This window comes from Bos indicus, chromosome 1, assembly GCF_029378745.1.
Source record: "Bos indicus isolate NIAB-ARS_2022 breed Sahiwal x Tharparkar chromosome 1, NIAB-ARS_B.indTharparkar_mat_pri_1.0, whole genome shotgun sequence".
Lineage (NCBI taxonomy): Eukaryota > Metazoa > Chordata > Mammalia > Artiodactyla > Bovidae > Bos > Bos indicus.
The window spans coordinates 66,681,642-66,707,032 of record NC_091760.1 but is presented as its reverse complement, the minus strand read 5'-3'; the positions used below and the strand labels follow the sequence as shown (position 1 = coordinate 66,707,032).

At 38.8% G+C, this 25,391-nt stretch overlaps 1 protein-coding gene and 1 pseudogene across 1 annotated transcript; one reads left to right on the top strand and one right to left on the bottom strand.

Moving 5' to 3' along the window:
- Positions 1–78: 78 nt before the first annotated feature.
- On the bottom strand, positions 79–8,289 carry ARGFX (arginine-fifty homeobox). The gene is given in 4 exon segments (XM_019988687.2): positions 79–414; positions 417–828; positions 2,089–2,341; positions 8,183–8,289. Coding segments are annotated over 4 exon segments (930 nt in total). The 3' UTR covers positions 79–256.
- A 254-nt stretch (positions 8,290–8,543) lies between these two features.
- Positions 8,544–9,245, top strand: LOC139178981 (ras-related protein Rap-1b-like; annotated as a pseudogene).
- The last annotated feature ends 16,146 nt before the right edge of the window (positions 9,246–25,391 follow it).

Genomic DNA, 25,391 nt, shown 5'->3' with positions numbered 1-25,391 from the left:
TCAAAGGTAGTTTTGGGAAGAGGGAATTTTGAAGTCTCATTGGCCATCTATGGGTCTGGAAAGGCCTCTCCAGCAAGAGTCACAGGGCTGATTGTATAGTACTGAGCTATATTTGGGGGAAACTCCCTAGTTTTTACAATATTTCTATGGAAATCAGAGTAACACTGGGCCAAATATTTGGGTTAAAAACAGACAAATGAAAGAGCATGCAAGAAGATCCTTTTTCTATACTGTCTGATATTTATTAGTACTTGGATCAGAGAAACCCAAAGTGCACTGTAATGGAGGGGTTCTGGAATTCCAGGCTGTCCTGTGGACTGTAGACTGCAAAGCTCCAGCTTGTCACACTGAAGGAGGTCTGCCCAGGAAATAAGCCTACAGCTGGATCAGCAAAGACTATAAGAGAAGAACTCTATTCTAACTGGGCCTTGTCGGTGAGAGATACTGATATAGAGAATAGAAGGAAGAGTTGGTGATGTCATCCTCATCAGGAACACTGTACAGTTCCATGATTTGGGTGATGTCAAATGCATCAGAGTACAAAGCAGGAACTGAGGCCACTAGCCTCTCCAGTTGAGGATCTTGCGTTTGGACATCACTTGTAGGAATCTCCATGATCATAGAGTCCCCTGCCCAGGGGAAAGTGTCTAAGGGCTGAGGTGAGAGGGAGTTATAGGAATCTGAAATTGCAAGGAGAAAAGAATGAGGGCTGGTTGATACTGTGGGCACATCCTTGGCTGGAAGGACCTGGCTTGGTGGCTTTAGTGATTGCTGCTCTTGCTCCCGCTGCTGCTTCTTCATTTTGAACCGCCGGTTCCTGAACCAAATCTGGAGTGGGGGAAGAGAGGAAATTATGGAAAATATCAATAACCTCAGATATGCGGATGATACCACCCTTATGGCAGAAAGTGAAGAAGAACTAAAGAGACTCTTGATGAAAGTGAAAGAGGACAGTGAAAAATTTGGCTTAAAGCTCAACATTCAGAAAACTAAGATCATGGCATCTGGTCCCAGCACTTCATGGCAAATAGAGGGGGAAACAGTGGGAACAGTGGCTGAATTTATTTTTGGGGGCTCCAAAATCACTGCAGATGGTGATTGCAGCCATGAAATTAAAAGACGCTTGCTCCTTGCAAGAAAAGTTATGAACAACCTAGACAGCATATTAAAAAGCAGAGACATTACATTGCCAACAAAGGTCCGTCTAGTCAAGGCTATGGTTTTTCCAGTAGTCATGTATGGATGTGAAATTTGGACTATAAAGAATGCTGAGGCCTGAAGAATTGATGCTTTTGAACTGTGGTGTTGGAGAAGACTCTTGAGAGTCCCTTGGACTGCAAGGAGATCCAACCAGTCCACCCTAAAGGAGATCAGTCCTGGATGTTCATTGGAAGGACTGATGCTGAAGCTGAAACTCCAATACTTTGGCCACCTGATGTGAAGAGCTGACTCATTGGAAAAGACCCTGATGCTGGGAAGGATTGAAGGCAGGAGTAGAAGGGGACGACAGAAGATGAGATGGTTGGATGGTATCACCAACTCAACGGACATGGGTTTGGGTAGACTCCAAGAGTTGGTGATGGACAGGGAGGCCTGGCGTGCTGCAGACCATGGGGTCACAAAGAGTTGGACACGACTGAGTGATTGAACTGAACTGAACAGTGAGCAATATTGTAAAAAAAATTTGGGGGCTCAGCAGACTCAAAGGTTGGAGTTGTTGTCTGTTGGCAGCGTTGTAAATAAGTGATTGCGGGGTTTTGCTAGAGAAGACCCTAAATGAGAGTCTGTCTGGATGATATCATTTCTCTAATGTGAATTCTATCGTGCCTCTGGAGTTCCAATTCCAGTGATACTATGTATTATCTCTGTAACCCAGTCACTTTGCTCCCAAACCTCAGTTTTCCTCATCTTTTAAACTAGATGATAATAAAGCCAACATGTATTAATACAGCTGCCCAGCTCAGTACTAGCACACAGCAGGGACTCAATAAATGAAGTGTTACTGTTTTATGGAGGGAATTTCCAGGCTGAATAGTAGAATGTTATTTGAAAGAGGGTTCAAAGCACATCTCCGATGATCAGACAGACCTTTACTGTTGACTCTGGTAGATTGAGTTTTAAAGCAAGTTCTCTCTGGAGGTTTTTATCTGGAAACATGTTGCAGCTAAACAGAGCCTCCAACTCCTTGTACTGTGTGTGGGTGAATGAGGTGCGTTCATGACTCTTCTTCCATTTTGCTGTGGAGCAAGAGATAGAGAGGAGGTGGTCACATAACGCAGTTCCCTTCCCACTCAAATCCCCCAGAACACCACCGCTGTGAACTACCCATGACTTCTCTCCCCTTCAACCAGGCTTGGAATCCAGATTAAGTAAATTCCCAGGTCTTGACTCTAAGAGGCTGAGTCCTGTGAAATTTAGTTTGTTCCTGTTGGGAAATGTTACCTCTTTAATTTTCTCTGTACTCAGTTCTGTCTGTCCTGCCTACCCTCAGGGCAGTGGACAGTGGTCTCCCTCGTCTTCTTTCCCACACTTTGTTTCTTTTAGAAACTGAGAAGGAACCTCATGTTCCCTACACCTGAATATATAACACATTCTTCAAAATGGTTTCCTCTTTTTATTTGTTTATTGGAAACCTAGTCTATCTGATCTGGAAAATGGGATTTTTCTTCTCCAGGCTTTATGAAGCTCTATTCACTCCTCTGGGAAGAGGTTCATAAAAATGAGATATAACTAAAGATGTGGAGACAATTGAAAAACTATGGAATATTTTTTTTAAATGGCAATGGAGAGAAGGAAATTTTCTAAGAACACATGATTAAGAAAATTTGCTGAAAAAGAGCTGTAGACACTGAATAGACTAATAACAACCTCCCCAAAACATAGGTAAGTTATAGAATTCAAGCCAATGCTGTGCTAATTCTCCTGTTATATGCCCATTTCAGTACAAGGAGGAAATCTTCACTTGGGCCTCATTTATGTATTTGAAGTTCCTAACATCAATACTAAAATCAGACAAGAAAAAACACTATCAGTAAAACTATAAGACTAACACCACTTATGACCATACATGGAAATACCTTTTATAAAATGTATTTAACATAATCACATATTTGTTGTTGTTTAGTCACTAAGTCATGTCTGACTCTTCTGTGACCCCACGGATTGTAGCCCACCAGGCTCCTCTGTCCATGGGATTTCCCAGGCAAGAATACTGGAGGGGGTTGCCATTTCCTTCCCCAAGGGATCTTCAATCTTTCTGACCCAGAGATGGAAGCTGAGTCTCCTGAATTGGCGGGTGGATTTTCTCCATTGAGCCACCAGGGAAGCACAATCACATATAAAAATGTACATATGCCTAAACTTATAGTATCTAATTTAATTTTAAAGTTCATAGACAAGTATTTTAAATCAAATATATAAAATATTGGGCTTCCTAGTTGACACTAGTTGTAAAGAGCCCACCTTCCAATGCAGGAGATGCAGGAGACCTGGGTTTGGCCCCTGGGATGCAAAGATCATCTGGAGTGGGAAATGGCAACCCTCTCCAGTATTCTTGCCTGGAAAATTCCATAGACAGAGGAGCCTGGCAGTCCACAGTCCATGGAACTGCAAAGAGTCGAACATGGCTGAGCACAGCACAGCATATAAAATATTAATTTATAAATATTTATTTTTCTACTCACAATTTACAAAACTATTCAAACTGTTTGCATTTATCTTAAATATCCATGTCTTCATTGACACTCTGATCCTATTAATTAAATAGTATAGTTTTACCAGGCACATAATCTTTACTTTGAAATAAATCTTTTTGTGATGAAGCACTTTTGTAATGTGTTTGTGAAATGCTATTACTAGAAATTTCGTTTTAAGTTACAAGAAACTTATATAATATTAACAGAACTGTTTTGCCCCAGCATTCATCCTGTTAGGGTATATCTGATCTCTACAACTTACTAGTTACCATATTCTTTAAAACAAGAAAATGTTTTGTTCATGTATTTGGGTAAGTTGTGTATGGAAATAGTACAAGATTGAAGCCATCTTCGTTCCCCAGCCACTTAATTACTCTCTAGAGTTCCTCTGTATACTAGAGTAGCCACTACTCAACACAGCTATCAAACACATAAACATACCTAGCTCCACCAAGGTACTGAATTTTTAATTTTATTGAATTTTAGTTTAACTTTAAATGCTGATATTTAATCCAGTTATTGGGAAGCTTTTTAGTATGCTTAGAACAGCTTGCATATGTGAATATACTCTTTCAACTGTAAATTTTATGAATTCTAAATGCAGAGTAAGTATTTCTGATGAAAATTTAGCATTTAGCTTGTGATATGCAAGTAAGTACAAATTATTCACTGGATTTCAAAGTTTTGATATGAACAAAAGAATGTAACTATCTCATTGGACTACATTTTGTCTGTTTAGCAAAAAGATGTTATGGGTTAAGATGTGAAATCTTATATATATATAATATCAGATTTTTAATTATGTTTTAAAAATAAAAGTAAAGGCTTTAAATTTATTATCTCTTTGTATATTAAACACAAATATAAAAGTAAATTAAATAAAAACCTCATAGATGATAAAATGGAAAAGATTAACCTTTGTGTATATGTTTAACTCTTTATATACTCTTAAATTATTATCAGCTTGCTCTGTGTTTTTTGTAATGTTATCCATTTTAATAAGGTTATAAAATTTTTTTTGCCTCCAAGATTTATACCTATATCTTGGTGTAATAATAAAATTCACCAATAATCATAAAATTCTTCTGAAAACTCATTTCTGATATTTATCACATGGATCTTGGAGCTGTTGATTGTGGCTTCCCAATTTTCTGTGCACAAAGATTCAGAAGGAAGATAGCATGTAATTATCAGGGCTCAAGACAAGGAGGAAACCACCACCCCTTCCCCAAACATCAATAAGGATACACTGTAAAGTTCAGAACATTCTGAGAAAAGCCATCTGTGAAGAGATGCTTTTAGACCTACAAAAGTTGAAATAATCCATCACCAGCCGATCTGTTACAGGTCATCCTTCAGACAGAAGGAAAATGTCATCTACCTGAAAGGACTTGTATCTGTAATATAACATCTCAAAATAAGACAACAAATATTCCGATTAAAAATCCTATTATTCTAGTTAATAGATTTGAATAAGCTTTTCAGCAAAGATGTATAAATGGACCTGTGGAAGATTGTAGAGAAACTGGAATGTTCATACAGCAACTGGAAACTGCAGGTTGGACTGTGAAATGATAGAGTCACTTTGAAAAACTGTCTGGCAGTTTCTTCCTAGGAATCTACCCAAGAGAATAAGAACATTTATCTATGCAAGGATGTATACCCAACTATTCATAGTAGTGTTGTTCATAACTGCCGTGTTGGTAACAATCCAAATCTCCTTATTGAATGAATACACTACGCAAACTGTGTATTCATCCAATGGAATGCCATTCAGCAATGAAAGTAATGGATCACTGATGCATTTTACAATTTGAATGAACCTCAAAATCACTATGCTAAAGAGATATATATTTGCTGAGACTGAATGATAGACTCATGAAATTATACTATCCTGTTTTTATTTTATTTTTTGGCCACACTGCACAACTTGTAGGTTCTTGGTTCCCCAACCAGGGGTTGAAACCAGGCTGCAGCAGTGAAAGCACCAAAACCTAACCCCTAGACCACCAGGGAACGCCTCTCTGTTTTTGTTTATAGTCAAAATTTTCTATATAGTAAAATGTTAAATAAACAAGTAAAATGTAATATTCAGCGATTATTTTTTCCAAAAGGAAATGGATTCATCCTGAGATGAACTGTTATGAGCAAGAACTATGTTTGTTAAGGTAAGTGCTGCAAGTGAAGTGGAGTTTGTTGTTCATTTACTCGGTTGTGTCCAGCTCTTTGTGACCCCATGCACAGCAGTATGCCAGTCCCTGTCTGTCCTTCACTATCTCCTGGAGTTTGCTCAAACTCATGTCGATTGATTTGGTGATGCCATCCAACCATCTCATCCTCTGTCATCCCCTTCTCCTCCTGCCCTCAATCTTTTCCCAGTGTCAGGGTCTTCTCCAATGAGTCGGCTCTTCGCATCAGGTGGCCAAAGTATTGGGGCTTCAGCTTCATCATCAATCCTTCCATGAATATTCAGGGTTGATTTCCTTTAGGAGTGATTGGCTTGATCTCCTCGCAGCTCAAGGGACTTTCAAAAGTCTTCTCCACACCACAGTTCGAAAGCATGGATTCTTTGGTGCTCAGCCTTTTTTATGGTCCAACTCTCACATCCATACATTACCACTGGAAAAACTATAGCTTTGACTATACAGACCTTTGTCAGCAAAGTAATGTCTCTGCTTTTTAATATGCTGTCTAGGTTTGTCATAGCTTTTCTTCCAAGAAGCAAGCATCTTTTAATTTCATGGCTGCAATCACCATCCAAACTGATTTTGGAGCCCAAGAAAATAAAGTCTGACACTGTTTCCACTGTTTCCCCATCTATTTGCCATGAAGTAATGGGACCAAATGCCATGATCTTAGTTTTCTGAATGTTAAGTTTTAAGCCAGCTTTTACACTCTCCTCTCACTTTCATCAAGAGGCTCTTTAGTTCCTCTTCACTTTCTGCCATAAGGGTGGTGTCATCTACATATCTGAGGTTGTTGATATTTCTGGCAATCTTGATTCCAGCTTGTGCTTCACCCAGCCCTGAATTTCACATGATGTACTCTGTATAGAAGTTAAATAAGCATGGTGACAATATACAACTTTGACGTACTCCTTTCCCAATTTGGAACCAATCCATTGTTCCATGTCTGGTTCTAACTGTTGCTTCTTGACCTTCATACAGGTTTCTCAGGAGGCAGGGAAGGTGGTCTGGTCTTCCCATCTCTTGAAGAATTTTCCAGTTTGTTGTGATCTACATAATCAAAGGCTTTAGCATAGTCAATAAAGCAGAAGTAGATGTTTTTCTGGAACTCTCTTGCTTTTTCTATGATCCAACAGGTATTGGAAATTTTATCTCTGGTTCTTCTGCCTTTTCTAAATCCAGCTTTTACATCTGTAAGTTCTTGGTTCAGATACTGTTGAAGCCTAGCTTGAAGGATTTTGAGCATTACCTTGGTGGCATGTGAAAGGCGAGCAACTGTGTGGCAATTTGAATATTCTTTGGCATTGCCCTTCTTTGGGATTGGAATGAAAACGGACCTTTTCCAGTTTGTGGCCACTGCTGTTTTCCAAATTTGCTGTTATATTGAGTGTAATACTTTAATAGTAGAAATTTTATTACAAAATGTAGTTTTCTAGGAATGTGATCACAGATTAGTTCAACTCTTCACCTTAGTTTCATCAAGCAAAGGGAATGCTCTCAATGTCTGTTTACTTTATAATAAGAATTGTAATGTATTACATGAATGTATTAATTTAAGTCATTACTACACATGAAACAATAATACATACCACATAACATGTACTGCATTAATGTTTTATTAATTTTGTTATTGTAGGATATTTGTTAGTAAAACGGAAATCTTTGCTTGAAGTTACAAACTACATTTAACATGGACTATGTAACTTCATCACATTTCTGATAATTAGTTCATTGCCCATGACTCTACTGATCTTTTATAAGAATTAACCTACTCAGCATATCAAGTGTAAATTAGGAAAGTGTTGTCAGTTAATTAGCTAAGTGGTTTTATAGAAAATAATTCTTCTATAAGACTTATTGCATGTGGGATGAGCACACACACACACACACACACACACACACTGCTATATATAAGACAGATGACTGATGGAGACCTGCTGTGCAGCCCAGGGAACCCTATCCTATATTCTGTGATAACCTATATGAGAAAAGACTCTGAAAAAGAATGACTATATGTATAAATGAATCATTTTGCTGTACACCTGAAACTAATACAGTATTGTAAATCAACTATACTCTAATAAAATTAAAATATTTTAAAAAATCTAATATGTTGAGGGAAAGGGGTTGCATATCAAAAGTTTCTTTCTTCAAACAAATATTTGATGGATTCCCACATATTTACTGAAATAAAAACTAAGTAATACTAAAAACAAAATCAAAAAACCATATTGCTCACTCCTATTTCCCAATATAATATGAACAGGAAGTATACTTTCTTTAAAACTAACAAATTTATACCTTTCACTGTCGAAGGCCCGGGTTTGATCCCTGGTTGGGGAGTTAAGATTCCACACGTCGTAGGTCGTGATGAAAAAAGTCCTATGTACAATAATATCAACATACATATTATAAAATGCCTAAGAATTCATTTTAATGAAATGTATAAGGACTAGATGAAATAAGCTATAAAATTGTTTTAAAGAGCATAAGTGATTGGAATAGAGAAATATATTCTTAAATGACTAAACATTAAAAATGTCAACTTCCCCTTCCAAATAACCATATAATTTCATTTTAATCTTAATCAACATCTAAGTAGAAATCTTTACTGAGCTGGACAAGCTGATCCTGAAATTGAGAAGAGAGGGCAAAACTTGCCCAGAGTCAGGCTTCTAAACAAACCAGCCCTGGCAGCTGCAGCAACAGGACAGACTTGGTGACAGAAGCATCGACACAGAGGGAGCTCAAGGCTCTTGGGTGCAGGGCCCCGGGGACGGTGTGAGAGGTACTGGCTCTTACAAGTTTGCACTATGTGTGAGTATAAGCTAGCAGTTCTTGGTTCAGGGGACATTGGAAAATTGACTCCCACTGTACACTTTATTCAAGGAATTTTTGTTGAAAATATAATCCTACCATAGAAGATTATTATAGAAAGCAAGTTAAAGTAGATGCAAAACAGTATACGCTTGAAATCTTGGATAATATAGAAATAGGCCATTTACAGTGATGATAGATTTGTACATGAAACATGGACAAGGCTTTGCTTTATTTTATTCCTACACAGCACAGTTCACATTTAATGATACACAAGATCAGAGAGAACAGATTCTTTAAGTTAAAGACACTGATGGTGTTCCAAAATTCTGGTTGGTAATAAGTGTGACGTGGAAGATGACAGAGTTGTAAGAAAGGAACAAGTTGAAGTCTAGCAAGAAAATGGAACAACTGCACGTTCTTAGACTCCTCTGCAAAATAGAAAATAACTGTTAATGAAATATTTTATAACCTAATGTGGCAAATTATCAGGAAAACTCCACTGTCTGGGGAGGCCTGCAAAAAGTCTCCATGTTGTCAGCTTTAATATGCTAAATGCATTGTAACTCTGAGCCAAGTCTGAAGAAACGTTGCCCAATACCACAGTGCTACCAGTTATAGACTACTTTGAGTAGTATTGGCATCTTTAACAATTTTGTCTTCCAATCAAGCACACAGAATGTCTGTCTGTGTATTTCTGTACTCTTTAGTCTCTAACCCGGGAAAATATCAAGATTCAAAACTGAAGTATGGTTTCTACTGAATGCATATTGGTTTTCACCATCATAAAACATAAAAGTTGAAAAATCATCAGTAGAACCATCATAAGTCAGGGACTGTCTGAACATATTTCAGAATTCATCAAGATACAACTTTGACTAGGAAAACTTTAAAATTGTTTACTTTGCCACCTGAATAAAATGAGAGTTCTGTTATTAACATACAATTTATAAAAATAAATCTGTGTATGTATTAATACACAACTACTCTCTCTATATAAAATGATATTTTTCCTGTTTACCCACAATATTGGACCACAATATTCTTGTGTGATATTTTGATGTATAACACATATATATTTTACTCTTTGTCCATGGCTCCTGGCTCACAACTCCCTAAATTCTTAGAATTTCCTAAGCCGTTAGAGCAATGGGAGCATCTTTTGTTATAATACTTCTGTCTTTTTTCCTCAGTTTTTGAAATTTCTCCAGAGCCATCAAGGTGAAATGAGTGTCTTGATATTCACATTAGGCTCCTTTCAACCGCAACTGACTTCATGTTAATGAAGTGACCTTAACTGACTTTGTTAATGAGGTGACTTTTAGAAATCTTCTAAAGATGGGGGACTAGTTGCCCAGGGAACCAACCCTGATTACAGGACTGGAACTTTCAACCCTACATCATGATTTTTAGGGAGGGAAGAGGGGCTGGAGTTTGAATCAGTCACCAATGGGCAGTGATTCAATCAATTAAGACTATGTGATGAAGCTTCCATTAAAAAACCAAAAAGGATGGGAGGGTTCAGACAGCCTCTACATTGATGAAGCAGATCACATCCACAGGCTGCCTAGCCAGATCTAAACTCATGAGCACAGAAGCTCCTTTGTTTGAGCCCTATGTATGTCTTCATCCAGCTGTTGATTCTTATTCTTTAATATCTTTTGTAATAAAATGGTACTCAGGTTAAGTAAATAGATTTCCTGAGATCTCTGAGCCACTTGCAAATTAATGAAACCCAAGGAGGGTGTCATGGGAACCTCTGATTTATAGCCAGTTGATTAGAAGCACAGACAACCTGGTCTTGTGACTGAAGTAAGGGCAGTCTTTGGGACTAAGCTCTTAACCTATGGAATCTAATACTTTCTCTGGGTAGATAGTGTCAGAGTTGAGTTGAATTGTAGGATACCTAGCTGGTGTCAGGAGAAACATGAGGGAAAAAAACCTGCATAACACATTATCAGAAGTGTCAGGATTGTATTCTGCCTTGGAAAAGAAGCTTTCTGTATTTTTCTTTCTCTTTGCTTCAGTCTTTCTCTTCTAGAAAAACATTCTCACTTGCTGTATATCTTGTGTTCTCAGTTTATCATAATTTGATTAGACATGGGCCAAAGGCACTTGATATGAAATTTATAACTTCCCTCTTTATGATGGGAATAGTTTTTGAATATATTTTTGAAAAGATATATAAGAGATATAACAGGGAATTCCCTGGCTTCCTAGTGGTTAGGACTCTGCACTTCCACTGCAGGGTTCCTGGCTAGGGCCAAACAAACAAATGAACAAAACCCCAAAACCAAGAGCACCAAAATCACAACTAGTTGTTGAACATCCATAGACAGAAAGACACTGGAACCCACCAAGAAAAGATACCCCATGTCCAAGGACAACGGAGAAACCCCAACAAGATGGTAAAAGGGGCACAATCACGATAAAATCAAATCCTATACCTGTTGGGTGCCCACTCCAGTATTCTTGCCTGGAGAATCCCAGGGATGGAGGAGGCTGGTGGGGCGGACACAACTGAAGCAACTTAGCAGGTTGCAGCAGCATACCTGTCGGGTGACCGACAAACTGGAGAACAATAATACCAAAGAAGTTCTCGCACTGTTGTGAAGGTTCTAAGCCCCACATCAGGCTCCCCAGCTTGGGGATCAGCAAAAGTGCTGAGAATTCCTAGGGAATCTGACATTGAAGGCCAGTGGAATTTGGTTACAGGACCTCCATAGGACTGGGGGAAACAGAGACTCCACTCTTGGAGGGCACAAACAAACCTTATGTGCACCAGGACCCAGGGGAAAGGAACACTAACCCCATAGAACAGTGAGTCAGACCTACATGTGAGTGTCTCAGGATCTCCTGCAGAGCTGTGGATCAGCAATTGCCCACCATGGGGACGGGGCACTGGCAGCAGCAGTCAGGTGTAAATCCTCTTGGAGGTTGCCAATAGCCATACCATAGAGCCTGCACACTCCAGGACTGGGTTACCTCAGGCAAAACAACTAACAGGGAGGGAGTGCAACCCCACCCATCAGCAGACAATTGGATTAAAGTTTTACTGAGCATGCCCACCAGAGCAAGACCCAGTTATCCCCACAACTGGTCCCTCCCATCAGGAAGCTTGCACAAGCCTCTTATCCTCATCCACCAGAGGGCACAAGAACTACAATCCCATAGCTTCCAGACCTAGTACCACAATCACAGAAAGCTAACCAAAATAAGAAATAGGATTGTGTCCCAGATGAAGGAACAAGATAAATCCTAGATAAGTGGAATGGATAAATGACCTGGAAGGCGAAATGGTGGAAATCATTGTTGTAAAACAGAATATAGAAGAATGAAAAGAAATAAAGACAGCCTAAGAGGACTCTGGAACAACATTAAATGCACCAATATTCACATTATAGGTGTCTCAGAAGAAGAGAGAGAGAACAACCCTGAGAAAATATTTGAAGAGATAATAGCTGAAAACTTCCCCAACATGGGAAAGGAAATAGTCAGCCAGGTCCAGGAAGCTCAGAGGGACCCAGGCAGGATAAACCCAAGGACGAACACACCAAGACACATACTAATCAAACTGACAAAAATTAAAGACAAAGATAAGATATTGAAAGCAACAAGGGAAAAAAGACAACATACAAGGGAAATCCCATAATATTATCAACTGATTTCTCAACAGAAACTCTACAAACCAGAAGGGAATGGCACAATATATTCCAAGTGATGAATGGGAAGACCCTACAACCAAGAGTACTCTACCCAGCAAGACTGTCCTTCAAATCCAATGGCAAACCAAAAGCTTTTCAGACAAAGTTAAGAGAATTCAGCACCACTAAACCAGTTTTACAACAAATGCTAAAGGAACTTCTCCAGGCAGGAAACACAAGAGGAGGGAAAGATCCACAAAAAATAAACCCCAAACAATGAACAAAATGATAATAGGATCACACATATAGATAATTACCTTAAATGTAAATGGATTAAAGGGCTTCCCTGGTGGCTCAGCTGGTAAAGAATCTGCCTGCAGTGCAGGAAAGCTGGGATTGATCCCTAGGTTGAGAAGATCCCCTGGAGAAGGGAACGGCTACCCACTCCAGTATTCTGCCCTAGAGAATTCCATGGACCATAGAGTCTATGGGGTCGCAAAGGGCTGGACATGACTGAATGACTTTCACTTTCTTTCAAATGGATTAAATGCACTAATTAAAAGACATAGAATGGCTGGGAGGATACAAAAACAAGATCCATATATGTGTTGTCTACAAGAGACCCACCTCAGACCTACAGACACTTACAGACTGAAAGTAAGGGGATGGGGGAAGGTATTTCATGCAAATGGAAATCATAAGAAAGCTGGCATAGCAATACTCATATGAGACAAAATAGACTTTAAAATGAAGACTGTTATAAGAAACAAAGATACTACATAATCATGAAGGGTTAAATCCAAGAAGAAGATATGACAATTATATACATATCCAACACAGGGGCACCTTAATATGTAAGGCAAATATTAACAAACATAAAGGGAGAAATTGACAGTAACACAATAATAGCAGGGGACTTTAATATCCCATTTTCATCAATGGACAGATCAGACAGAAAATCAATAAGGAAACATAGACCTTAAGGAGAAATATCATATGAAATTTTTTATATTTGGAATCTAAAAAAAAAAATGATACAAATGAACTGACAAAACAGAAAGAGACTCACAGACTTAGAAAACAAACTTATGGTTGCCAGGGAGGGGAAGGAATAGTTAGGGCCCTACTTTCATTTCACTTGGGAAGATCACGTGAAAAAAAAGAAGTGAAAATTGCTAAGTTGTGTCCTACTCTCTGCGACCCCATGGACTATACAGTCCATGGAATTTTCCAGGCCAGAATACTGGAGTGGGTAGCTGTTCCCTTCCCCAGGGGATCTTCCCAACCCAGGGATAAAACCCAGATCTCCTGCACTGCAGATTTTTTTTTACCAGCTGAGCCACAAGGGAAGCCCAAGAATACTGGAGTGGCTAGCCTATCCCTTTTCCAGCAGATCTTCCTGACCCAGGAATTGACCTGGGATCTCTTGGCATTGTGGGTGGATTCTTTACCAACTGAGCTATCAGAGAAGTCCTATTGGGAAGATCAGGTACACAGTGTTATAGATTCATGTATGTATATGTATGGCTGAGTCCCTTTGCTGTTCACCTGAAACTATCGTAACATTGTTAATTGGCTATACCTCAATGCAAAACAGAGTTGAAATAAAAAACAAAAACAAGAAAAGATATAATAAATAACTATTTTAAAACAAATCCAAAATACAATTAGAGGGTCCCATGTAAAGAGGGCAACAGGGTAGGAGAGTTACACTCACTGGCACCAGCTGGTATCTTTGAATCATCCTGGAAGTTCGTGCTAGAATCATCCATGTAGACAAAAGGGTCTGGCAGGGGATTCTCTTGGACTCTCTTGTTCATCAGGGGTGCTGATGTCTGGCAAGGGAAATCTTGATGAGAAAGAAGACACTGATGAAATCATTCATTCACTAGAAAGCAACGTTTTCAAGAGGACTAGGTCTACTGTAGCAATCTCTGACAAATAAGGTTAACCCCTGGAGTCTCCACCTCTGATAGAAATGATTCACATTTTATACCATAGAAAAATACTCCAGATGTATTAATCAAAAATGAAACTTTGGAAGTATTAAAAGAAAATGTGTGCCAAACCCTCAGAATGGGAGAAAATAATAGTAAATGAAACAACTGACAAAGGATTAATCTCCAAAATAAACAAGTAGCTCATTCAACTCAATACCAGAAAAATGAACAACCCAATCAAAAAGTGGGCAGAATACCTAAACAGACATTTCTCTAAAGACATACAGATAGCTAATCAACACATGGAAAGACTCTCAACATCACTCATTATTAGAGAAATTCAAATCAAAACTATAATGAGGTACCACCTCACACCAGTCAGAAGGTCCATCATCAAACAATAAATACTGGAGAGGGTGTGCAGAAAAGGAAACTTTCTTGCGCTGTTGGTGGAATGCAAACTGATACAACCACTACAGAAAACAGAATGGAGAGTCCTTAAAAAAAATAGGAATAAAACTACGTACCATATGACCCAACAGTCCCACTACTGGGCATATACCCTGAGGAAACCATAACTGAGAAAGACAGATGCACCCCAACGTTCATTGCAGCACTATTTATAGTAGCTAGGACATGGAAGCAACCTAGATGCCCATCGACAGATGAATAGAGAAGTTGTGGTGCATATACACACTGGAATATTACTCAGCCGTAAAAGGGAATTGCATTTGAGTCAGTTCAATGAGGTGGATGAACCAAGAGCCTATTTATACAGAGTGAAGTAAGTCAGAAAAAGACAAATAGCATGTATTAATGCATATATATGAAATCTCGAAAGATGATACTGATGAACCTATCTGCAGGGCAGCAGTGGAGATGCAGACACAGAGAACAGACTTGTGGGCTCATGGTGGGGGAAGGAGAGGGGGTGATGAATGCTGAAACATATAGATTACCATGAGTAAAATTAGACAGCCAGTGGAAATGTATTGTATGAGGCAGGAAGCTCAAATCCAGGGCTCTGTGATATCCTGGAGGGGTAGGATGGAGTGGGAGGTGGGACGGAGATTTAAGAAGGAGGGGGCATACATATACCAATGGCTGAGTCATGTTGATATATGGCAGAAACCAACACAATATTATAAAACAATTATCCTCCAATTAAAAATAAACTTAAAAAAATGTATGTCAACATCTTTGTGACAGAGTAAGGGGATATTTTCTTCAGTAAGATTGTTGAAACAGTCCATACATGAAAAGATGGACAAATTAGACAAGTAGACTAGGTCAAATGACCTTAGATTTCTCATCAGAAACTGAGGAAGACAGTAGAACAAAATCTCTAAAGTACTGAGGTAAAAGAATTGCCAACTAATAATTGTATATCTGGAAAAATATCTTTCAGTGAAGGACTTTCCTGGTAGTTTAGTGGTTAAGACTTAGCCTTCCAATGCACAGGGGTTGGGTTGCTAAGATTCCACATGCCTCATGGCCAAAGAACCAAAGTGTAAAACATAAACAATACTGTAACAAATTCAATAAAGACTTTATAAATAGCCCACATTAAAAAAAAAATCTTAAAAAAAAATGAAGGTGCAATGATGACATAATCAGATTAAGAGAAACTATCAGGTCTGTGGCCATTAGTCCTGTTCTTTAGAAATATTAAAGCAAGTTCTTCAGGCTAAAGGGAAACTTGGAACTTTAGGAGTGAAGAGCCACAGGAATAGTAAATATCTGATGAATATAATAATATTTGGAGATGTTTTCCATGTCAGACATCTAAATGCTTCATATACGTGATTCATTTAAACCTCAACAAACACATGGGGAGAAGTACAGTTGTTAGTATCCTCTTATAAATGAAGGAAAATTAAGACCTTAAAGTCTGTACAGCTAGACAAACTGCAAAAGAAGGTTTTATTAACTCCTGTGTGCAGAATATAAATCCCCACACACTTCCCCAGGAAGAGTATCCTGAGAGTCTACACCTTGTACGTTCTAAGTTGCCTCAGTCATGTCTGACTCTTTGCGACCCCATGGACTATAGCCTGACAGGCTCCTCTGTCCATGGGATTCTCCAAGAAAAAATACTGGGGTGGGTTGCCATTTCCTTCTCCAAGGGATCATCCCGATTCAGGGATCGAACCCACATCTCTTGAGTCTCCTGCATTGGCAAGCGGGTTCTTTACTACTAGTGCCACATGGGAAGCCTGGGTCTACAGCTTAAGCTGGCATATTAAACAAAGAAGCGTAGCTTTCATCAGTGCTTCCCCTGGTGGCTCAGTAATAAAGAACCTGCCTGCCAATGAGGGAGATACGGGTTCGATTCTTGGGTCGGGAAGATCCCCTGGAGAAGAAAATGGCAACATACTCCAGTATTCTAGCCTGGAAAATGCCACGGACAGCACTCACTCAGCAAATATTTATTGCCTGCCTTATACAGCCTGTTCTTATCAGCCTGATGATTCTGCAGTGAACAAAACATACAAAAACTGCTTCTATGATGGACCTTCTGATGATGAACAGTCTAACGAGGACTTTTCAAAGTCCAGGCTAGCACAAACTGGGGAAGTACGTGAACCCTGTGAAGCAGACACCAACCTTCATAACAAGGAGTCTCACATTTACTCCCTGAGCTTCAGAAAGCAATCAGATCACCTGATCTTTCTTCTGTCCTCAATTTACAATGCTGTATCAGTCCCCTCCAGTGGGGATGGAGCTGAGTGATTTGCCTCTTTTTTTTTTAATAATTTTGTTTTTGTTTTTGGCTGCACTGGTCTTCATTGCTGCCCACAGGCTTTCTCTAGTTGCGGTGAGTGGGAGCTACTGTCTAGCTCCAATGCTTGGGCTTCTCATTGCTGTGGCTTTAGGCACAGGCTTTAGGCACGTAGGCTTCAGTAGTGATGGTTCCCTGGGCTCTAGAGCGAGGGTTCAGCAGTTGTGGTGCTTGGGTTTTGCTGCTCCACTGTATGTGAGGCTGAACCCGCATTCCTTGCATTGGAAGGCCATTCCCATCCACTGTGCCACCAGGGAAGTTCCCGATTTGCATCCTTAATCTTGCTCCTTTGGTCTTTTAAATCCTTTTTGACCACTTAAACCCCACATTTTGGAGCCCTCCCCTCCACCACTTCCCATGCTCACCTGTCATGAATTCCCTTGGAGTGCCCATTTTCAAGCTGATTTATGTGCCTCTTTATGCAGTTCCTTAAGTGTGTCCTTATGGTGAAATACCCTGTATTTAAATATAACTTGATACCATCAGACCCTTGCACCACCCAGACACATCCCTATTGTCCCACCCTTCATTCATTCAATCATTTATTTATTCAATAAAAGTCTGCTTAGAGACTAACTAACTGTTGTTGGAAATAGTCATTATTCTCTTTACACTCAGACTCCCTACCTTTGACCAACCCTTTAAGCTGGCTCCTGTGTTCTTTGATACCACCATTTCCTTGCTTTTACACTTGCATTATTTAAAGTTATAGGTCTGTCTCTTTAAAACAGCAGTTCAACTGAAGACTTTTAACTTGGATTAGGTCCATTAATGTTTGATAGGATAATGATTAGTAATGTATGTGGACAGATTTCTACTTCCTTATCTCCTTATCTTTGTTGTTTTTTGTTTTCTTTTCTTTTTTTTTTTCACTTGTCCTGCCTTCTATTGGATTGGTTACATGTATTCCCTAAGTTATATACAGGACTTAAAATTCATTCATTTTTTCACATAAATACTTAAAATATGTTGACTTAAAAATTCAAACATTAATCTGTTTCTATATATTTCTTCCAAACAATAAAATGGTCTTTGAATTTTTAACAGACAATTCCCTATCTTCAGTCTTTTGTATTATTTTTGTATACTATTTTACCTCCTTTTAAAAAATTTTGTTGAAATATAGTTGATTTACATTGTTGCATTAATTTCTTCTGTACAGCAAAGTGACCCAGTTACCAAACTTGCTTTTATACCCTTAAAAGTCATCATTATTATTTTCATCATAAATATTTATTTAGATTTAACCACAGATTTATCAGGTTCTTTGGTCATTATTGCCTTTTTCATCCTCCTTTTTCCTCTTGGGCACAGTTTTATTCTTTCTGGAGTAGCATCATTAGTAGCTTTTTTTGTGATGGTCTACTAATTGTAAACATTTTAAAACTTCCTTTGCCTGAAAATATATTGACTACATTGCCAATCTTGCATAATAAGTTAGATAATTTATAGAACTCATTTGAGATGTCTGCTGGAAGGCAAACTTTTATTCTTTTATAGGTAATTTTTCTCTACTCTTTAGTTGCTTTTAAAAGAATTATGCTTTGTCCATAGTTCATATTTTTTACCTCACAGTATCTAGGTCGGATTTACATTTATCCTGTCCATATCTCACTATATGTCTTTAATCTAAACAGTCTTGACTTTCTTCAATTATGGAAATTTCTGAGTGATTAATTCTTTGAATATTGGCTTTTTTCTGTTACCTCTACTAGCTTCTTCTGGGATTGCCATTAGATTTATACTAGACCTTATCTTTCTTTTCTTAACATTTTTTAACTGCTGAGCTCTAGTTTAGCCATAATGCTCTATATTTTATCACTCTGGCTGATGCTTGCTTTAATTTTGATTTCTCTGTGGTGCTTTGCTCACCCACCCCTGCCACCATTTTCCTCAAAATGATTGAAGGTGTACTTATTCTTTCATTAGTTTTTTTCATTCATCCACTCATCACTTATTTTTCTCTCAAATTTATTAATTTTTAATTGACATAATAACATATTAGTTTCAGGTATAGACATAATGATTCAGTATTTGTAAAAATTTTGAAATGATCACCACTAATCTAGTTAACATCCTTCACCACACATAGTTTAAAAACTTTTTTTCTTGGGATGAGATTTTTTAGATTTACTCCCTTGAAAAGTGAAAGTGAAAGTTAGTCACTGTCATGTCTGACTCTTTGTGACCCCATGGACTGTAGCCCACCAGGCTCTTCTGTCCATGGAATTCTCCAGGAGTGGGTTGCCATTTCCTTCTCCAGGGGATCTTCCCGACCCAGGGGTTGAACCCAGTTCTCCCACGTTGCAGGCAGACTCTTTACCAACTGAGCCACCAATAGCTTAGCAAGGTTCAAATATGCAATACAGTATTACTAACTATAATAATGAATAATGTACATTCTGTACATTATTCATCACTTCTTTATAGAATGCCTACTGGGTGACAAGCACAATTCTGGCATTGGGTGGGGGAAGTTAATTAGGACTTTAATAGACTTGACTTCTACTTCAAATCACAGTAGCAAAACACTGGTTTGTTAGTCTATGCTTCTTTAGACTGCAGGAATTCTGACCATGGCCCTTCCCACTCCTCCCATCAACTAGCCCAGAGGGCTTAGGTTTTAGATTAAGCCACTGATCTAGAAACAAAAGACTAGATTCATATCTTGCATTGTGCCAGAAATAGAAGACAAGAAATGCACCATGTGACAAAAGAAATGTACCCGAAGTAAAGCAAGACAAAATAGGAAAGAGAAGATTTAGACATTAAAGAGATAACCCAGGAAATGGGATAAAAGTTGACAAGTGCTCCAGAAAGTGAACACAGTACAGAGAAGTCTCACAATTTATGCCAGCATCTTCCTCAAAATCTCTTATTCCCACTCAATACCTCATTCTTACTTCAGTATCTCTCAGTTATCTATATTTACCAATTTCTGTTTTTCTTCTCATTCTCGTGTACTCTGTACCTTAAATCCATTCAGTACCTAAGAACTGAGCTCAACTACAATTTGCTTAACATTTATTTCTGTACATTATTTATCATGCTCCGTGTTGTGTGCAGTGTGCTGAGTGACAAGCAAGAATTAAAATGTTTCTGCCCAGAAAGAATTTGTTATCTAGTGATTTGATTGGCTAATAAGAATATAAAAAAATAATTAAAAGGAACGGGAATTAAACTGTTTTTCCTTTTCCTCCCCACCCCCCCCATTCTGTTAAAATATGAATAAAACTCAGGAGTCACAGTGCAAGGCTAAGCACTAGCACTTTCAGTCACTTGGGGAGAATGTAAATTTCCTTAATCTTTTGGAAACTATTATAGGTTACTGTCATTAAAATTATAACTATTTTAAAATATTTATATGACATTCAAAATGTCATATAAGCTTTTAGCCCATTTTTTATATTTAAGAGAGTTTATAAAAATATGTAAAAGATGTTGTGAAAAAGAGAATATACAATAATACTTACTATGTATTATTGTCAAAATTTTAGAGTGAACCAGAATGTCTATTAGTAGAATAGATACATTGTGATACATTTACTATATGTATCACAGCAATAAAAAATGAATTTGGAAAACCTACCTTAAAGTATAAGAAATTAACATACCTAAGTTTCTTTACCTCCTTCAAGTGAATGCAACCTTTTTTTCCTTTCTTTCATGCTTGTGGGACCTTAGGTCTCTGACCAGGAATTGAACTCATACCCCCTGCATTGGAAGTACACCACTGGTCAGCCAGGGAGGGCTCTGCAAGCCTCTTATATGTAGTATTTTGTTTACTGCTATATCCCCAGAGACAAGCCCTTGATTTGGAACAAAGTTAAAAAAAACAGTTGTCTAATGAATGAATACATGGATGGATGATGGATGAGTTAATAGGTACTGATTGGGAAGATTCTATCAGAGCTTTTATTTTTAACGATATATTATACTTAAGAAAATTGTTAATAGGGATTATTTTAAAAGAATGGGATTCTGATGAACTTTTACTTTCTGCATTATATTTTCATTATTTACAATAATGAGAAAAAATGAAAGTTAAAAAAAAATCTCATTTGCTGAACCCTTTCCCATCTCTCTCCCACTTTCCAGCCTTCCAGGTTCTACTCTGGGTTTTACCTCAAGTGGATCCAGAGCAGAGCCTATCCCAGCCATCCCTCAGGCAGCTCCTCCCTCCTTTTCTCCACCCCTCTTCTTGGCTGGATGAGAAATACAGATGCCTCCTTTGCAGACAGAGGCCTGTCTGTGAAGAAGCAGGGCTGCAAAGTTGCCCTGGAGCACTGAAAGGAAAAGAATGTGCTGGGTGATGATGCCATCCAGGACATTAACAAGGATTTCTAGCCTCAGAAGTGAGCAAGGAGAAAATTGTTGGCAGGGATGGAAACACATGGCACGTACTGAAAGGGTGGAAAATTGTCTGAAAGGAGCAGTGTTGCTTGTTCTCCACTCTCATCCTGGAAAGAACCTGTGCAAGTTCAGTGGCATTGTTGTTTTCAGTCACTAAGTTGCCTCCAACTCTTTGCAACCCCATGGACTGCAGTGTGCCAGGATCCCCTATCTTCCACTATCTCCCAGAGTTTACTCAATTTCATGTCCATTGAGTCTGTCATGCTATCTAACCATCTCATCTTCTGCTGCCCCCTTCTCCTTTTGCCTTCAATCTTTCCCAGCTTCAGGGTTTTTTCCAAAGAGTAGGCTCTTTGCATCAGGTGGCCAAAGTATTGGAGCTTCAGCTTCAGCATCAGTCCTTCCAATGAATATTCAGGGTTGATTTTGTTGAGGATTGACTGGTTTGATCTCCTTGCAGTCCAAGGGACTCTCAAGAGTCTTTTCCAGCACCAGAATTCAAAAGCATCAATTCTTAGGCCCTTAGCCTTCTACATGGTCCAAGCCTCACATCCATAAGTGACTTCTGGAAAAACCATAGCTTTAACTACATGGACCTTCGTTGACAATGGTCTCTGCTTTGTGTGGCATGGTTGTTGAGGACATTATGCCTTCATTCCACTTAATCCATTTATTTATTCTAGGTGGCTGGTTCTCTAGGGACACACCCTTATCCTCTGGGCAGGTCCTGTTTTTGAAGGTCTGTTTGGCTCATTCTTCCTCCTTAATCCCAGGGTGGCTCTCTTCCATCTTTCTTCTTAGCTGGACAGGAGTCTAAGACTCCTCCTAAATGTTGCCTGTTGTTGCTGTTGCTGCTGCTACTGCTGCTGCTGCTAAGTCGCTTCAGTCGTATCCGACTCTGTGCAACCCCATAGACGGCAGCCCACCAGGCTCCTCTATCCCTGGGATTCTCCAAGCAAGAATACTGGAGTGGGTTGCCATTTCCTTCTCCAACTCATGAAAGTGAAAAGTGAAAGTGAAGTTGCTCAGTCCTGTCCGACTCTTAGTGACCCCATGCACTGCAGCCTACCAGGCTCCTCCATCCATGGGATTTTCCAGGCAAGAGTACTGGAGTGGGTTGCCATTGCCTTCTCCGGTTGCTGTTGCTAAGTCAAGTCAAATCTTTTGGGAACCCACTGACTGTATGCAGCCCTCCAAGCTCCTCTCTGACAAGGTCCTTTTTCAAATGTGAAAAAAGAGAAGGCAAAGATATAAAACAGGAATTTGGCACTTCTCCCAGGAATCAAACTTGTCCATAAAGTACTGTGGGAGGGTGGGTGGAGAAGAGGGGACCAGAAAAAGAAGGAAAAAGAGAGTGAGAAAATGTAGAAAAAAGGAGAATGGATTCTGGAACCAGACTGTGAGCATCTAGGCTGCTCTATAAATGTGTGTGTGTGTGTGTGTGTTAGTTGCTCAGTCCCGTCTGACTTTTTACAACCCCATGAAGCCCGCCAGACTCCTCTGTCCATTGGATTTCCCAGGCAAGAATACTGGACTGGGTTGCCATACCCTTCTCCAGGGAATTTTCCTGACCCAGGGATCAAACCCAGGTCTCCTGCATTGCAGACAGATTCTTTACCATCTGAGCCACCAGGGAAGCCCATAGATGTGTGACTTTGGGCAACTCCTGGTGGTTATAATGTTAAAGCAATTCATATCACTAAAACAACTAAATGATTGTTTTTATTGTTTATTTATTGCTGCATTCTGCCTTGGTGAATGAAATCCTCTTTATCTTTAAAGTTTTTATTGCTATTCCCGCTCTCATCCCAGGAGGAAGAAAAAAGACAAATCAGTCTGAGGAGATCAGGGCCCAAATATGAAACTCTAGGAGATTTAAAGTTCAGGAACCCTTCTCAAATGCTCACAGTTGATGTTCCTGGTGTAAGGAGTTAATATTTGCATCTCAGAGAACACAATACACTCAATAAAGACTTCCTTAGACTAGTTTCCAGATAAAATAGCAAAACTGAAAAATTTCAGAAAAGGAGGACGATTGGGTTGAAATTCAGATACACAGGAGAGGATAGGTGTTTCTTTCCTTCATCATTGTGTTCCAGGCCCCAACAAAATGCCTGATGCATAGTTATTTTACCCATGTCACAAATATTTGAGTGTCTGCTATGTGTCACACATTGTGCCAAGTTCTGAAGATAAAACAAGAAAATATTCCTGCCCTCATGGATTTACATTCTGATGAGGAAGTCAGTCTATAAACATATGAACAAATAATACATTTCAGAGAGTTATAGGTATTATGAAGGAAATAGAGCCAAGGAAGGGAAAAGACAGTGCTAAGCTGGCAGATGATATTTAGAAAGAAATGTTTCTCCAAGAAGGTCACTGTTAAAGCAGATTTGTTCAATAATTGCATGGATTGATACAATCTTTTTATTCCCTCTCATTTAATGAAAGAGATGGGTGGGCCTCCATCAACCAAATTTGGGGGATGACAAAATATTTTAGGAAAACCCTAAATCAGTGTTTAAAGATGATCTTACATATCTGAATGAGTCAAAAAAAATTCCAAATTCAAACAGTTCCCTGAAAACCTGTCTTAAAAGAAACAAGTTAGTTTACAGGAAGAGGAAATTTCAAAATCTTTTGGTGCCATCTCAGCTGCTGGGCATACCCTTTTTCCAGTGAGGGATGGAGGGAAGGACTAAGAGACAGGGATAATAGAATGGGAAAGTCTAACATACTTCTAACCAAAGATCTGGAAGAAAGAGACAGTCAGAATATGATTGAGCAGTATTTTAAATATATATATGAATTTTCCAGAGTGGATTAATCTAATACTTAGATTCTAGAGCCTGTTAAATCTCAAAAGATTAATAAAAATTCCTCATCTAGACACACTATGAACACTAAAATTCTCACATTATTTGAATTCAAGGAAGGAAAAGAAATATAAGCTGTATGGTAGATTAAAAATGGCTTTTTTTTTTTTTTTTGCTACTTTTTCAATTGAGAGGAGGAGACAATGAGATAAGAGCAGTTTCTCATTTGTAGTTATGGACTCCCGATTTGTCTTGGCAGGTTCCAGTTTGTTCTGATGCTTCCCTTTTTCACATCCAGGCTTTCTTCCCAAGTCTAGCCCTGCTGACTTGTAGGGACTGCTGACCTCCACCTCCAGAAGCAGAAGTAGAGCAGTTTTCACCATATCTCAGTTTTTAAAGGTCTAATCTCTGCAATAAATCTGTTATTCTATATCACTCATGCAATTAAGCCTTCCTGATCAAACCCTCATTGATACTCCATGTTTTGGATGATCATCCACCCAGGTAAAATTTTGGCTTTCTGTTATGCTAGAAGATGTGAACAGCTGCTACTAGGGGTCAACTATTGGTGGGTCTTGCCACCATACAATGCCCAAGGAAGAAAACAAGTTTTTCACAGTCCCCATTCATTTCACTTTACTCATTTATGTTACTTTTTTTTGGCCTTTGTGGGCATGGAAATGTTTAAATGTAAAGAAATTAATGTAAAATGTTAACAGCTATGGAGACATGGTAAGATTGAAATGCTATGGTCAGCTGAATTATGCCAAAGAGGCTTTTTTTGGTAGTCCCTGATCTCTCTTTCCTTTGCACCCTACATTGACTCCATAAACAATCTACTTTCAGTATAAATGCACAATCTGATCATTTTCACCATTTCCACTGTTACTAAAAAGGCACCAATATTTATTTAATGGAGAAGCACAACAGTCTTATAATTCATTTCCTTCATTCTGCTTTTGCTCCTGTACATTTTTCTTCTTTTCTCTTTTTATCTTTTTCATGTAAGACCCATGTCATCTTTTAACATAAATTGTTGTTGTTCAATCTTTAAGTCCTGTCTGACTGTGCAGACTCCATTGACTGTACTACACCAGGCTCCCCTGTCCTCCACAATCTCCCAGAGTTTGCTCACATTCAGGCCTATTGAGTTGG